Here is a 17,861-nt window from a genome sequence, read left to right on the forward strand (position 1 = left end):
ACTCTTTCTCCTTTAAGATTTACAAGTTTCAAAATATATAAAGCGAAAAAAAGATAGTTAACAAAAAACTGCATGTATTTTTATATACTTTTTGGTTAACAACACAAATTATATGAAGGAGGGCTTAAAAGAATACACATCAGAACTTCAATGATTGTTGTCTCTAAAAAGGAAGGTGGGTTTGGGGGTTTGTTTTGTTTTACTTTTTGCTTACATTCTTTTTTTCTTGTAATGAAATATACTGCTTTAGTAATAAGAAAAAAATATTTTTTTCCTTTCCCTTTAAAGAAATAAAGGAAATGAGTAGTAAATAAATGGCTTTTCCCCCAAACTTTATTTTAGTTTAACGAAGAAGTAAGATCTTTGTATTAAATAAACATTTTATACCTGGACAAATACTATAAAATACAAACATTACACATTTGGCCATTCTTCTGCTTGCTTTGTAAGCTGTCCCTATCAAACGTAATGACCAAAAGTAAATAAATTAAACACTCCAGGAAAGATCAAGTTAGAAACCAGTTAATATGCACCATCACCCTCCGTATTAGTACAGACTGTCCTCTCATTGAGGTCCTCCTCTCTAGGTAACTGTCTTAGATCATTCTTCACTACCATTATTTTCCTAAAAATCATCCTCCTCAAAGTAAGCTGCTTTTTTCCGTTCTATATTCATTGCAAATAACAAAAAAACAAGCTACAACACAGAAGCCCATGCATTAAGAAAGACAGCTCGGTATACTGGAAAGCACGGTGGGCTAGGTAACGTCTTACATTAAAGTCCAGCTCTGGCTGTGCCACGCATTATACATTATTTAATTTAGTATAAATAGGAGATAAGAGAATTCTCTTATGGTAGGTTATCTTAAGATATTTCTGTTTACATAACATCTGCTTACTGTAAAAAATAAATAATATAAACACAGGTAGAATTAAAAGTCTAAGTTTCCTACATCTCCCTTCCCACAACCACTACAGAGCCTGAGAAAATACTAATAGGATGCTTTTTTAATAGACTAGCTGATAACTTAACCTTTTCATTCACAGGTGTCTGGACCATAAGGAACCTCCTCTGAATATCACCCAGAGACTCTAGAGTTTGAGCTCAACATAGTTACGAGATAGAAATTTGGATTTTCTCTCCGGGGGCTGGGGAGGGGTGGTTAGTGTGTTGCATATAACACAGAGTGACCCAATATTTAGCAACCAACAGAGCAAAGTAAGTTAGTCACTACTGTTCTTCATCAAATATTTCTAGCTGCCCTCCTAGGCACATTGCAAAACTCCACCTTCCCCTTGACATGTCCCCTTGACACAATGTCATGCCAAACGACTTGCTGTGCCCAATGAAATATAAGAGGAAGTGACGTATGTCCCTTTTGATTTTTAAAGTTTCCACTAGTACTTGATTCACCATTCTCTCTTTCCCTCTGCATTTCAACTGCCAGCATTCTAGAATGATGGAGGAAGACTCTGTTAGCCTGGGCATCTGGGTGACAAAAGATAGGCAGACCCCCCTCCCCCACCACACACACTGATCTACATTGAACAGGTAGTGTAACAAACTTTTGATGTGTTAATCCACTAAGACTGGGGTGGGGAGGAGTTGCTGTTACCAACCCATAACCTAGTCTATTCTAACTAGACAAACCAACTGATTCTGAAGTTAATATAATAAAATAAGCAAGCATGAATAGGCAGGAATATTCTGAAAATAAAAAGCAATGAAGAACTAGCCCTAATGAATGGCAGCAACAATAAAGAGCTAATACTTACATAGCACTAACTACTTGCCAAACATTATTCTAAGCACTTCATATAAATTAACTCATTTAATGCTCATCACAATCTTACTAGATAGGTATCATTATCTCCACTGTACAAATAAGGAAAATGAATTACAGGGATGTTAAGTAACTGGCCCAAGATTACACAGCTAAAGAAATGATTAAGATTTAAAGAAAGACAGTTTAGCACAAGTCTATATATCCTTAGTCACCATGCGATACTACACATTACAAAAACACAATAATTAAAACAGTGTGATGCTGACACATAATCAGGTAAATCAACAGAAGACCAGAAAATTCAGAAATAGAATCAAATGCACACAGGATTTTAGTATACAAAAAGGTGGATAAAGACAGTTTATTCACTAAGTGGTTATTTTGAAATCCCTATATCCTTTCTGTCAGCAAGTCCAATTCAAGGCATTTATTCTATAGCTACAACTAACATATTAAAACAATACATATAAGAGTTTTCACTGCAGCACTGTTTGAAAACAACCTAATTATATAATTCATCCATCCAATATAATGCTATGCAGTTTTTTTTTAAAGCAAGTTCTTTATTTACTAACATGGAAGAATTTCCAAAATAAATTTAAAAAAGGAAGGTGTAGAACAGTATACATAATATGCCTCTATGCTTCCATTGGTCTTAAAAAAAAAAAGGCTGGGGAAGTATACACAAGCAAGTGGTATTCTGGATTGCCAAGTCTGAGTGGCCAGGGAAAAGAGGGGGACAGAAACACTTCCATACCGCTTGACTTTTGAACCATCCAAAGGTACTGAGCATTCACTAAATAAACAAATGATTTAAATTTTACAAGAGAAAAATACTGAGCCATTCAGCAGCAGGGATAAATGCCAAAAGAAAATACTGAGAGTTGTCATGATAAAGAGAAGCTGAGCAGCCATTACACTCCATATACTACAAGCTGAAACTGAGAAAGCCAGCTGGAAGAAAGGAAAACTGAACAGATGCACAGAGTAAGAAAGATGCCAAAACCTTGCAGCCCCTGAAAGAGAAAGACGGAGTATGCAGTCTTAATTTCTAATGGCTTACCAGCTCCAGTTTCCATGAGGCCCAGCTGTACAATGATTCCTATCATGGAGTGTCACAATCCCCAGGGTACCCACATACAACACACCCTTCCACTGGAATTAGCTCCACTGGTTCACCATCCCCTTTTTCTTTCTTTTCTTAAGGCCTCTACAACTAGTTTTTCTATTCGTACGAGTGAGAAGGTATATTAGGATAATTTTTAATTGCCCTTTGTGAGAGAGGAAAGAATGAATGTGACTTATCTAAGTGAAGTGCTGGAAATACCCAATTAGAATGCTGATAATTGTACTAAAATAAAGTAAAACCACACGCTATGCTTCTCTATGTATCTAGAAGCACTGAATTGTGGGAATTAAACCTAGGTACAGAAGAAGCCTAAATACAATATACTATCTTATATTAAGGTCTCAAAATTATCTCAACCTTAACATTACAATAATTATTTTTTAATGTATTTAGAACTTTTGAAACTGAAGTATATTAACTGATATAAAGGTTAGAAAGGCAACTTTAAAAAATATTAACAGCTATCACTTTTTGAGTACTTACCACTCATGATGCACCCTCTGGGAATTTTACACGTAACTACTATTGCATTCTCACAACTCTATGAGGCAAGTATTAGCATGACTATTTTACAGATGAGGAAACAGACACATTAAAAAATTAAGAGCCCTAAGAGACCTTTAAAAATATGTATTCCTAGGCAAGTTATTTATTTTCTACCTATGTCAAGATATTGGTATGTTAAACCATAAATTTAATCCAGGATCTAAACCCACACAGTCTAACACCAGAGTCCATGCTATTAACAGTATGCTTATAAATGGCTGCAGCACTGACTGATGTTATAATTGAAAGCACTCAACTAGAAAACCCAAAAGCTTCAAGAATTGCAAGTGTAAAAAATCTGTTTACACCAGGGAGCAAACACAAAGTCATTCCTGGTAGATCAGTAATCTCTGAAATACAGTTTTTTAAAGAAATATTCTCCTGGTAAGAGTAATTATCTAGCTTTCTTTTATTAATATTCTTCTAAATTCAATTCTAAAAAATACCTGAGAAGGCACAAAACTAGTAATATGAAGGCTAGTCTCAAAATGAACAAAACAGTAATATCCATTAATCCTTAATAAAGTGAATTGTATATATTTTTCCTTCTATTTTATTGTCATGAAAGCTTTGAGAAGACAGTAGAGCATCAGTGCAGAATATCTTCCTTTAGGTGCACCACAAAACTTAAGTCAAGCTCTTCTTCCTACTAGTTATGTGGCCTTAAGGCAGGAGACAGTCTCTCTCAACTATCCATCTTCATCTGTAAAACCAGGAAATATGCGTAGCTTCCAGGCTTGTTCCAGGAGTAAATGATACAGAAGAATAAAGTGTCCAGACACAAGCACCCAATCCTCTCCCAATGCTGTTATGCTAGCTATTATAGCATAATGGTTAAAAGCACAGGTTTCAGAGTTAGACATGCCTTATTTTGAGACCCATTTTCATCACTTATTTGCCAAGGACTAAATGTGCTCTACAACTTCAACTGAAGATTTTAATAAGAAACATGTTAATACCAAATACTTTAAATGAGAAAAAATTATTTTAAAAAGGAACAAGTAACAATAATGAAAAACGGTGTCAAATTTATAGTTGCTACAGAAAACTAAAAATACCTATCAGACATTTTGAATATCTGCCTAGCTCACAAAGACCCTCCTGAAACATCCTTCTCACACAGTGGTAGGCCCTGAGCAGCCGAATACATTCTAGATTAGCAGTTCTCAACCAGGGGTGATTTTACCCCCAAGGGGATTTTGGCACTATCTAAAAACACTTTTTGGTTGTTACAGTCAGAAGGTGAATGCTACTGGCATTCAGGTGGTAGGACTGGAGAAGCAGCTAAACACCCTACAATGTACAGGTCAACCTCCACAACAAAGAATCACTCAGCCCAAAATGTCAATATTACAGAAATGATCTGACTACCAATCACAGCAACTCTCCCAGAAATTTGGAACTGAGACTAAGAAATCAAAGTTTACTGTAGACCGTCCTTTTGATCAGAGAAGAGAGTACCAAAAAAAAAAAAAAAAAAGGAAAGTATGGTACAAATTGAATGTCTAAGAGAGAAGAACAAGTGAACAAACAGAAGCCAAAACAAGAGACAGAAAATAAATACTGCCTAGCTTCCCAGCAGCTTTCCACTTCCTGCTTCTGGGCCGGCCTGGCTGCATTCCTGTCCTAGAGCCTCCACTATCCCCATATAAATCTTCTACGTATTACACAAACTGTAGTTGGTCTCTACTACTTGCAGCCAAGAGTCCTACTCACACGTATTACCTGCAGGAAACTGCTAAGGTAGAAGAAATGACCACAGCAGAGTATGTAATGGTTCAACACCAGTAAATCAGAAATAAATTTGATGAAACTTCATAATAATGAAAAACCAATGGTGAGGTATTGAAAAATGATCGATGAGAACTAATCTATAAGTATAACAAGAGGAAATAGAAAAGGCAAACAAGGTGGAAACCAGGGATCAGTCAAAATTTCCGAAACTAGAAGGACAACCAAAATCCAGAGATAGGTGGTACATTACATAAAGATTCAGAAATAATTATTTAAAACAGACTTCTCCTCAAATATCTACCTATCAAACTCTTAAGCTTTAAGAGGAAGAATTTTGTACAACTCAATAACAATTCAATTAAAAAATAGGCCAACACTGAATAGACCTTGGAATTTTTCCAAAGAAGACATATAAATGGCCAAAACAAGTATATAAGAAGGCACTCAGCACCACTAATCACCAAGGATATGCAAATCAAAACCACAATGAGCTATCACACCATACTGGTTAGAATGGCTATCATTTAAAAAAAAAAAAAAAAGAGAGAGAGAGAGAGATAAAAGTGTTCCCAAGGGCATGGAGAAAACAGACCTTGTGCACAGTTAGTGGAAATGTAAACTGGTGCAGCCGCTATGGAAAACAGTATGGAGGTTCCTCAAAAAATTAAAAATAGCAGTAGTATATGATCCAGTGATCTCACTTTTGGGTTTATACCCAAAAGAAATTAAAACAGGATCTCCAAGGTATATCTGTACTCCCATGTTCACTAAGCATTATTCATAATAGCCAAGATATGGACACTACCTAAGTGTTCATCAACAGATGAATGGATAAAGATGTAGGAGATATATCCCCCCCACATACACACACAATGGAATGTTATTCAGCCATGAGAAAGGAAATCCTGCCATTTGCAACAACTTGGATGAAACCTGAGGGCATTATGTTAAGTGAAATAAGTCAGACAGAAAAAGGCAAATACTGTATGATAACACTTGTATGTGGAATCTAAAAAAGCTGAACTCAAAAACAAAAGAGAGTGGTGGTTAACCAGAGCTAAGAAGTGGGGGAAACGGAGAGATACTGATCAAAGGGTACAAACTTTCAGTTATAAGATTAACAAGTTTTGAAGATCTGATGTACAGCACGGTGATTATAACTAATAATACCATATCATATATTTGAAAGTTGCTGAAAGAGTAGATCTTACATGTTCTCACCACAAAAAAGAAATGGTAATTATGTGACTTGATGGAGGTGTTAGTTAATGCTATGGTGGGAATCATATTGCAATACATAAATGTATCAAATCAACATTTGTGTATCTTAAACTTACACGATTTATGTGTTAATTCTATCCCAATAAAGCTGGAGGAGAAAAAGAGGAAGAATTTTTAAAGTAAAAAGATTTTACATGCTACTAAGAAAGAACAGATAAATATAAAAGGATAAGCATGAACTCAAGACTTGAAAAAGGAACAGCTTAGTAGAAAATCTGCCAGAGCTAGAGCCACCTTAACACAGCCCATGACAAGATGACTTTCCTCACTGAAGACAACTAGTAATTTCAAGAAACAGATAACCTGAAATAATTAGATAAAAGAACTTACAAACCCATTAGAATTTTTCCAAACAGCAGGATTAATAACAGAAGAAATTAAATAGAAATTGAAAACATATAGTGATAAAGACAGAATGAAAACATTATGAAATTCTAAGACTTAAAAGTGCAGTTAGCTTAAAATAGGGTGATGAAAGGAAAAACATACACTGTTTACCTGGATAATAAAGCCAAATTTAAAGTAACTTTTTACCAATCAGTAACCACAAAGAAAACTCAGGTTAATTCAAAGCACCTCTATGAACTAAACTCTGCATTATAACACACAGGTATAATATCCCTAAATGAACTACTTGCTGAATGTATCAATTTATTTAAATACTTTGTGCCTGTTACTGTTAAAAGTACAGGTACTCTGGTGGTGAACAACATCAAATTTCTGCTCTCAGAGCTTACCATTCAAAGCAGAACTGTCCAAGAGAAACACAAGCCACAAGTGTGAGCAAAAATATGTCATTTAAATATTCTGGTAGCTAGGATAAATTTTTTAATCTGTAAAATTAATTTGAATAATCTATTTAATCTAATATATCTAAAACATGTAATCAATATTTAAATTTACATTCATTTCTTTCATACTAAGTTTTTGAAATAGAGTGTGTATTTTAACAGCTCTTCTCAATTAAGACAAAAGACATTTGCTCAACAGTCATATGTGGCTTAGTAGCTGCCGTACTGGACAGTGCCAACCTAGGAAGAGGGGCAGGGACTATTTTTATTTTCATTTCAAATCTTCTCATACTGTTTGACTGTTTATAAATTGTCCACATGTATTTCTGTGAAAAAATAACTAAAAAAAGAGTTTTCTGGTCAGAGCAAATAGCAACTCCAAGCATCTATTTTATGCAAACCTGTAATCAACCTACTCTCAATATGAAAAATTCAGAATAAACTGTAGTATAGTTATACAATGGAATACTGAGCTATACTATTTCATCATGGATTGTATCTCAAACACACACAGTATAAAAAAATAGTTGCAAGATGATACATCTGGTATAGAACTTATGTAAATCTTTCAGATATATAAAGCTACAAACTGTCACACACACAGGTATGCACACACACTCTACAGATAATTACAAGTGGAATAAAATTCAACTGTGCAGGGGAGGTATAAATACCATCAGGGTAGTGTTAACCTAACCTCAGGACACGAAGGGAGAAGAATGGGTTGAAAAGGTCTGCAAAGGGTATTCAACTGTCTTTATGCTTTATTTCTTTTATTAAAAGTGTGACAAAACATTAACGTTTGTTAAATCTGGGTGGCAGGTACCTGGACTTTCTGTTACATGCTGTACTTTTCTGTATGCTTGAAATATTTCCTTTTAAAAAAAAATGCTTTCTTCATATACTAAGAATAGACTTCAGAGTGTACTGGTATCAGAAATTCAACTTCTGATAAATACACATTTTTATAAAAGAAAATATTTTCTTTGTATCTCCTTAAAGTTAAATCTCAGTTTCATAGGATTAATCACTTCACACTGAATCTGGCCTTAGAGTTAGCTAATGGATTATCAACAGAGTTCTAAAAATGTATTGATTCAGAAGCTAAACACAAGTCCAGATGCAATCTGGAGAGAATTCAGAATTCCTCTAAGAGCACCTCCTAGATGCCTGGAGTTGCTGTTTGCTCTGACCAGGAAACCCTTTTCAGTTATTTTTATCAGAGAAATACACACAGACAATTTATAAACAGTCAAAGAGTATGGCAAGATTTGAAATGAAAAGATGTATCCACAGAATACACCTTTTTCATACCTAAATGGTTTACATTTACCAAAATCAATGCTCAAAGATCTCAAATACTGATGTAGCACTGTAACTATGAATTGTCAACATCAGGAATGTATTTTACCAAACTTAATATTCCCCTCAGTGAGAAAATATAAATGGTAAGCTTTATTCTAGATGCTAGTCACCAATAATGACACTTCCTTATGCAAAATGCAGAGAAATAATTTTTCTAGTTGCCCTATTAAAATATACCAGGGAATTTCTCTGAAGACACATTTATAATATATGTATAATATTTATGTGCGTATGTACACATTTCTGTTATATATATACTTGAGATAAATGTACTACATACGCCTTAGCTATTTTGTAGAAAGTAAATGGACAAAACATGTATAATTACTACCAAAGATAGCAGCCAGAATTCATTAAGAAATAAGGATTGGTGGTCTCCACTACGCCTCCTTCGATTAAATGCCTTACAGTATATTATGTATCATAGACGTATGATAAGGATGAATAGTAACAATAGCTTAAAACTCTTCCAAAATAATCCTTATTTTTAAAAAAAGCTCTCTAGGAATATCAGTTTTAAGAAAATAAAAGTATTGGTAGAACATTACTTCTAAAGAAAATCTGGTTGTCTACCTAGAAAAAGAATTCAAGGAAAAATGACTAGATGCAATATGAGTACAGGAAGGCAACCAGACCCAAGACTGACAAACAAAAATCACTAGTCAACTTATATACTAGCAATAAGCAATTAGCAAATGTACTGCAGAAGAATTACACTTAGAATCACAAAAAAAAAAATTATAAGATGCCCACAAATAAGCCTTACCAGGAATTTCCAAAAATAATACTAAGGCAATGGAAAATCTTTTACTTAAGGACACAAAAGATGACCTACACTGGCAAAGGGACAACATTTCATTATATGTAAAGACACAATAATGCAACAATGTCAATTCACCTTCAAATTAACCTGTAATACCATACAATCACTAACAAAACCTCATCAAGATTTCAAAACCTTAACAATCTTATCTTAAGAATCTCTGGAAGACATAATATGCAGTAACTTCCAAATAAATTTTGACAAAAAACACAGCAAGGGGGGTTACCCAGATAAACACATATACTTCAAGCTTATAATTCAATTATAATTAAAATTCATTAACAATGTGCAGGAAGAGATAAAGACGAATGGAACCATGGAGAGAATTTTAAAAAGAGTGTACATTTGAGAATTTAACATATGAGAAATAAAGCTCTTCAAAGCAGTGGAAATTGATGAACTATTCAATAATCAGAACAATTGTGGTTCCAACCTCAAATATTAATTTCAAATAGGTTCAAGCTGGTAATAAGAAAAAAAAATATGAGAAGAAAAACAGGAGATCTCTAATAATCTTATAAACAAATATTGATCAGTAAGAAAGTGGTTGGTATCTAAACAAAATGGTTAAAATATACATCCAGAGAATGAAACACTAGAAAGCTGTTAAAAAGAACAAGAAATACACACATACTAGCATAGAAAGTTCTTCCAGACATATTAAGTGCAAAAAAACAAATCTCGGAGGGAAAAATTCATTCAGTATAATTATTTACTTGCATTAATGAAGTGGCAAGAGAAGTATTAATATGTACACTCACAGGTATAAATACATAAAAAGTTCCGGAAAATACACATCAAACATGAACAGTAGTTTCCTCTAATAAGGGAATATGCATTGTGGGTAGGAATATCAAAGAGGAGTTTCATGTCTAGTCTAGTCTGTATGATTCTGTATTGATTTTTTTTTTACATTGAGCTACCTCTCTATAAATTTTATATAATTTTAAAATGCAAATTTCAAAATTAATAAAAGAAAGCTACTGTAACAAAAATCTTCAAGTATCAACATTTCTTTCCTACAAGAAACAGATGGGTGCCTGTTAGCACTGCTAGTTTAAGGAAAATGTTTTCTTAGTAATTATCTGGAACCACAAAATGCTAAGTAGCAATCTTTAGTTCTAACTCAGTATTGTTATTTTAATTTGCTAGAATTAGCATAGGGAGGAACATGTTAACAAAACTGTATGTGTACATACTGTATTTTGTATTAAGCCACAGAACATTTTCTTTGACCTTCACCACATCAAGTAAAAGGTTTCTAAACCCTCCCTTCTCCTTGGAAAGCAAACCAGGGAATATAAATTGCCTGGGCCTGCTGAGATTTGTGTTCTGCTGCATCAAAAGCCAATACTGGCAGAGTTCACTATGGATGGAGCCCACAGCACCACCACCACACTCAGCACATTTACAGCAGGAAGCAGAGGGGAGAAAAGCCCAATACAGTTCTTGTTTTTTTTAAGCAACGAAAATTAAATTTGGTGTAGTAGTATGTTTAATGTGTATTAATATATGCATTTGACTGAAAGTTCAATTGAAAACAATACCGAGAAATCATTCCAATTAGTATAATGACCACAAATTCACATACTGAAATTATGCCCTCAACCGAAAAAGGCAGAGATTAGTAACCAAGAGTTATACAAACTATCACACTTCCCCACTCATAGACACACAGAACAAGACTAGTTTTTTAGCTGTTTCATGAGAATGCTCATCAGTATCTACTTAAGCAGCACCATTCTTCTGGTCGGCAGTTCTGTCTAAATTATACCTAAAAGTTCTCTCTGAGACAGTGACATGGGCAATTAGTGAAGAATAACTGAATAAAGAAATGTAGAAAATACTCTGGAGTGTTAAGCTAATTTTTTTTTAAATTCTGTCATCTTACCTAAAAGGGAAAAAAAAAAAGTCCTTATAAATTGCATACTACAATAATAAACTACATGGATTAAGAGGCTACATAGATTTCCAGTACAAGTAGAAAAGAAGTTGTAACATATCAGCAGGGGTAGGGGATACAAAAGTCTTTAAGTAAGAAGTATTAGTAACACCAAGCCTAGAAATTAAGCCAGTAGTTCAACATTACCATGAGATTTCAAATTGCATTGTAAGTGCCTGCTACTCCCTTTGTTAGACCATAATATCTATGTCTCAATCCACAGCCACAGAGTATACAGATCTAACCTTGGCCTACCATTCTGAAAACCTCATCACTGATCTCAAGAGAGATGGGGTGAAAAAGACTAAAAGTCTTCCCATATACACACACATACATATACTTATGTATACATACATAAACCCCCAAAGGTAACCAGGCACCATCTTAAACCACAACTACAGAATCACAAACAGGTATCCCAATTTCTTTGGTCTCTAATCTTTCTCAATTTAAGCTAGTAGGGGTTTACGAGCTTAAATGAAAAAAAAAAAACAAAACTGGTATTAAGTACTTACAATATGCCTGGCACACAGCACTCAATAGCTGGCAAATATTTCTTCACAGCTTCTTCCAGGGACTAAGGCCCACTGTAAGTCTGTCAGCAAAACCCTATGTGTCCTACCTACCTTTTCCCTGATAATCAAGATTCTTTCAAAAATGCATCTCTCAACAGACCTTCAACATATAAACTCTCAGAGATTAAAAAAAAAAAAAAAAGTTGAGGCCAAAGCATCTCTTCCTGCCACAAAAAGGTGGCATAAAGCAGTGGACACTTGCATGTGGACACTAGACTTGGAACAAATGGACTTTTGAAGCTGTTTTAAGTGGAAGACAGTCAATACATTATGTTTTCTGACAACTGACAATCTTTGAATTACTTTTGATCTGCTACTCTTCTTAAACTCCCATTACCAATGGTTCTCAAAGTGTGGCCCCCAACCAGTAGCATCCTGAAAATTTGTCAGAAATGCCACTTCTCAAATCCCATCTCAGACTTAAATAAGAAACTCTGGGGGTGGGACCCAGCAATCTGGGTCTCCCCACTGAAGTTTAAGAACTGTTCTATATGATTTGATAATGTATCTACAGTGAAGCTCCAAATTTATCTATTCCAGAAGAAATCTGTTAAGGCCGATGAGGTTAACATTCTTAAGTATTTTGAAATCTCATATGCATAGTATATGAGAAAAAGCTCAATGTGACTCATAAAATTAAGAATATAAAAGTTCTACTAAAACATGCTTTTAACAAGAAACTTTGTAATCAGAGGCAAAAATGATACAGAGAGCCACAAAAAGGTCTTAAAAAGGATGTCAGATGAAGAAGATTACAATATAAAAAGTCATTAAATACTAACTAGTAAACAAATGTGCCAGCTTAGAATGAGGTCTCAACCCAAACTTTACATTTGCATTGGCCTGTGTTTCTGGTTCAGCTTCTCTGAAGGAAAAACATCCGTATGAAGAGAGTAAGAAAGAATCAGGATACATCATCTTAAGAGGATAGCATTTACTTTCAGAGGAAGGCAGGCCCAAGGTGATTTCAGATCCCAAAAATTTCCCTACCTTTTTGTCACTTTCTTAAAGTCCTTTAATAATTAAGAGTCACTTGAAAGAAAAATAGAGACTTAGCGAAAACAGAGACTTCACATTTTAAGGTTAATTTTTAATAGCATTTTCAGCAAATGAGTGAAAGAAGGAAGTAAAGCTGAAATGAAATCACTCAGCTATTGTGAGGTATGTCAGATATTAAAGACAAGGAAGTATCCAGCCCTAGATTACTAGTCATGGAACATCAGCTCACCAAGAAGGTTCAACAGCAGAGTTCAAGAGAGTCACGAAGCACTCACCCCTCTCACACCAAAAACATCCCAATTATTTTTATGCCTTTTAAATTACATTCACAAAAAGCATGTTTGGCAAGGCAAATTACTATAACTTACCCACATATTAATCAAAAAATACCATTCTCATTTTCAATGAGAAAATACCTTTTCCTTTTTCTACACAAGAAAAATCACTGATTCTGATAAACCATTTCTATATCATATGTACATTTTTACTGACTAACTACATATAATATTTGATCTGTATTTAAATTTACATGTAAATTCAACAGCCTGTCAGACCTAACTTTCATACATGAAATTATGTGCTAATATCTCAATACCTGAAACTCAAGACAGTGATTTGTATACCAGTTCTAGGACTCAGGTTTTTTGTGTAAATGTCAAACGATAGGTCCATCGAGAAGCTTGTGAATCTAATTCAATTCATTCATTCAATTCAGAATCTACCATGTGTTTCTAAGCAGTGGTTCTCACCTAGGGGCAACTTTGCTCACCAGGGGACATCTAGCAATGCCTGGAACAATTTCTGATTGTCACAACTGGAGGGGAGGGTGTTTTCCACAATGGGGTGCTACTGGCATCTAGTGAGTAGAGACCAGGGATGCTGCTAAATTAAACATCTTACAAAACACAGGACAGCCCCCCACAAAAAAAAGTTATCTACTCCAAAATGTCAATACCACCAAGGTTGAGACATTCTGATCTACAGAGGTTTAGAAACACCCACCCATCTAAAAACAGTACTCACTTCACCTTTGTTTCCCATATTATTTGCAAATTCTATTCTTTTCATACTAGTCTTTGTCAACCCCTATTCTCATCCTTTCAATCAACTTCTAACTTCCAAACTTGTCAATACAGCCAATTTCAAAACCTTATAGTCTTTGACTCACCCCTATTTTTAATAATAATAGTAGCAGCAGTACTAGTAGTAATGATCAGAGCTAACACATAGTTAGCCCTTACTACCTGCCAGGCACTATCCTAAGTGCCCTGCATATATTAACTCATTTAGTCTAGGTACTACTATTACCAGGTATTCTTCTTATCCCCACTTTACAAATGGAGAATCCAAGGCACCAAAAGGTTAAATAACTTGTCCAGGTCACACGGATAATAAGCAGCCAAGCCAGGTTTCAAATCCAGGCAGAATGGCTCCAGAGTTCATGCCCTTAATAAGAATTCCAAAGTGGTCTCTCTTCTTGTATCCTCTGTATCAAATCATAAAGACTGTAAGTTCCACAAGGACAGGGACCTTGTTAGACTCACAGCAACATCCTCAGAGCTCAGTACGTAACAGGTGCTCAAAAAACTTTTCTTTGTTCAATGAATGAAATAGCCCTTAAATTTACCCCTCCTGTTTCCACTGCCTCCACTCAAGGCCACATCTTTCAGCTATTCATTCTCGGTTTGTTTACATACCCTATTAAACTAGCCAGTCAGGTAAACTGATATAAACTCCTCTGCATATTTTCAATAACCCAAAGTATTCCAAGTTTTCTTCCCATTGCTTCTCAATTAGAATCATAAAATCTTAGAGTCAGAAGGTACTTTAGAGATCATTCAGTCCAACATTTAACAGATAAGGAAACCCCAAAATAGTGAGTAAATCACCCAATCAGGTAGATCTAGGACCAGAACTTGATTCTTGCAATTTTTGCTCTAGATTTTCACTCCTGGAGGATTTGCTTCACTCATGACAGATGTCTCCTCACTATTCCATCAACAAATTATGTTCATTTCAATTGTTCACGCTTAAATTGTTTCTCCTGCACAGTCTGTCCTCTTTTTCTTGCTCCATAGATCCAAATCCTATCCATCCTTCAAAATTTCTTCCTATTCCATTCTTCATGACTTCCTCCTCTGAAAATCTTTTGTCCTGAAAAAAGATGCTAGAGAAAGAGGATCACCATTGCCTACTAGGTCAAGTTTAACACATAATAACAACTCCCATAAAGCAAAACTACTTGGATCATTTCTTCCCTGAAAACTATTCACCCATTCTTTACACCTGTGTTTCAGGAAGTGATTTCAGTAAAGACTAACGTATATGGCACCTTCATAAAATGTTCCTATACCTGGGAGTGAACTTCACGCACATCCTTAATAGTAGACACGTAACGTCTGAATGGCCCCAAATCACCTCTCTTTTCCATTAAGAAATTCAGCTTACTCACAAAGTCCAAACCCAGAACTCTGACACTACTCACCTAGCAGCCACAGCTTCTAGGGTCCATCTCTTTCTTTGCATACCATCTGTTTTTACTTCCTCTAAAACTGCATTTCTAAGGAATAATTCACACTTCTTTTTCTTCCTCCTCTTCCCAACACTATGCAACATAGAATAACCCTGTCTCTTTTATCTTCTATTATGTTCCATATTCCTCTCCAGTGAAACTCCCAATTTGTTACCTCTAATCCAACCTCAGCTATCCAGTCTTTTATACTGAAGTCACCTCTCTCTCTTCTGCCTCTCTCAGGTCTTAGGGCATTTCAACCCCCATGAAGATGAAGGTTAATTTTGTTTTTCCCTCCTCTCCACTATTCCTTCCTCCAGACAAACCTCCTAAAGAGTGGTGTGGGTGCAGCTCAGAGTAAAGTACAAAAGGAACCACTGGGCTGTAGGAAAAAAAAAATACACTAGAACTCCTATTACGCACTTTTTTTTCCACATCCTTTCTTAAATTCTGTTTCTATGTACGCTGTAAGTTACACATCAGTACAACAGGACAAGTATATAACTAATAAAGGTACATAAACATTTGGAGTGTATGACCAAAACAGTTTGGAGATAACTACTCTAAAAGTATCTTGATAATGAGCCCAAAGTAATAGGTTCCAGACTATATAAAGAACATAAGTATCTACGTATACATGCACACACAGTAGGAAGGAAAACTCACGTTCGTATCCAAAGTCCTAACCATGACCACCAACCTCTAACCCCTGCGAGTCATCTGAGAACTGTGTCCTACTCAAACAAGCAAAAACAGAGAATGGTTTGGCAAAGCCCTTCATTTCCAGCTTGGGGGAAAAAAATTCAAAGTTCTGAGATACTACCTTTATCTTTCCCACAGAAGGGTATTTCAGGGCACAGTTCACTATCCTGACACAGCTTATCGCCTGACTTATACATATACTTCCTACGCTACTCTGTCCTGACATTCAGTTCCTATTTCCCGATCCCTCGAGGCACAACTCCCTTCATTAACCGATTTATACTAACACCTGGATTGAGCTCACACCTCCCTTTATCTCTCTCTCCCCCGGGGATACTATCCACCGTCCTCCCGGAGGCGCAGAGTCCCGTCCCAGTGTAGAGGACAGTCCATCCAAGGTCCCTAAGACCACTTCTCTTTCCTTCACTCCCAGGAGCTGCCAGCCAGGCTGGAAACGGGAGGGGGGAGGGGTGTGACTCGCCTCCCGTGACTGGCCCAGATGGCAGCGATCCGCCCCCACTCCCGGGCACCCCTCCACCCCTCGACCCCCCAGGGCTGCCTGTCTGCCTCCCTCCCTGGCCCAACCCCACCCCCAGCCTCCCCCACGCCCTCACGCCGGCTCCCGGACGCACTCACCATGCTGGGTGAATATATTGAAGCCGGCCTCTGCGGTGCGCCCCGCCAGGTCCCGCCTGCGGCCGGAGGGCCTGGCTGCACTGCTGCCCCGGATCCCGCGGGGTTGCGACTGCTGAAGCCCCGGAGCCTCCCCGACGCGGCCCACCTGCTGCCCCATCCCTGCGCTCGCGTACTCCCGCGCCCCCGCGACCCCTGGTCACATTCCTCCTCGGCTCCGGCCTCGGGCTCCAGGCGCTGCTCCGGCCTCTCCTTCCCAGTCCAGGCCCCGGCCCTAAGCGGTCGGGCAGCCGGCGGCTCCGCACCGGGACTCCTCACGGCAGCCGCCGCGCTGCCTCTCGGCACCTCACAGACTCTCCTTCTCCCTCCCCATCCCGCGGCTCCGCGCCCCCAACGCTGCTGCTGCCGCCGCCGCCATCTTTAAACCACCGAGCACTGAGAGAGCGTGGGACAGAGCGTCTCCCGCCCCCCACCCGACCAGTCACCTCCGCCACTCGGAGGGAGGGCTTCCCAGAGGCCCCGCCCCGCCCCGCGCCGGCCCCGCCCCGCCGGCCCACGCGCCCCCGCCTCCCCGCAGGGTGGGTCCCGCGTACCCACCTCATTGGCACGTCTAGCGCAGATTCAGGTTTTTCGGCCGCTGGGTTCCTTCGCGGCACCTGGGCCTCCCACGTCTGAATCCTTCCTAGCCGACCCCTCCCACGTTCCGCTCTACACACTACCGCTTTTTGCGGGGTTGGTCGGTCTAAAGCCTTCCTTGTCCCACCTCCACCTGTCAAATCTATCAGTCACACTGAGCGCCCCAGGTGCACAGCTCATGAACAGGCACAGTTGGATCAGAAAAGCACAAGGCTTTCCATGCTTGCCATCCAGGTGAGGAGCTCTAAAATGCCTAGGAGAATTCATTTAAATACGCTTGTCAGCAGCAGACCTACAGTGAAAATTAAGTTACACAAATTTACCTGGAGATAGTAATAAAGTACATTGTTATTTCATTGTGATTTTTTGAAATTATTACATGATGTCAAGTTGCACTCGCTCGGTT

General features: G+C 37.5%; 1 protein-coding gene across 4 annotated transcripts in view; it reads right to left on the reverse strand.

The window, feature by feature from the left end:
- ABL2 (ABL proto-oncogene 2, non-receptor tyrosine kinase) overlaps nt 1–17,252 on the reverse strand; it is a 94,391-nt gene extending 77,139 nt beyond the window's left edge. For all 4 annotated transcript variants that reach the window (XM_064478044.1, XM_064478043.1, XM_031435688.2 and 1 more), the window contains exon 1: nt 16,823–17,252. In XM_064478044.1, coding sequence (XP_064334114.1) covers nt 16,823–16,979 — 157 coding nt within the window. In that variant the 5' untranslated portion in view covers nt 16,980–17,252. The remainder of the gene's footprint in view (nt 1–16,822) is intronic.
- Between the last annotated feature and the right edge of the window lie 609 nt (nt 17,253–17,861).

The sequence above is a fragment of the Camelus dromedarius genome, chromosome 23 (assembly GCF_036321535.1).
Source record: "Camelus dromedarius isolate mCamDro1 chromosome 23, mCamDro1.pat, whole genome shotgun sequence".
NCBI classification, from domain to species: domain Eukaryota; kingdom Metazoa; phylum Chordata; class Mammalia; order Artiodactyla; family Camelidae; genus Camelus; species Camelus dromedarius.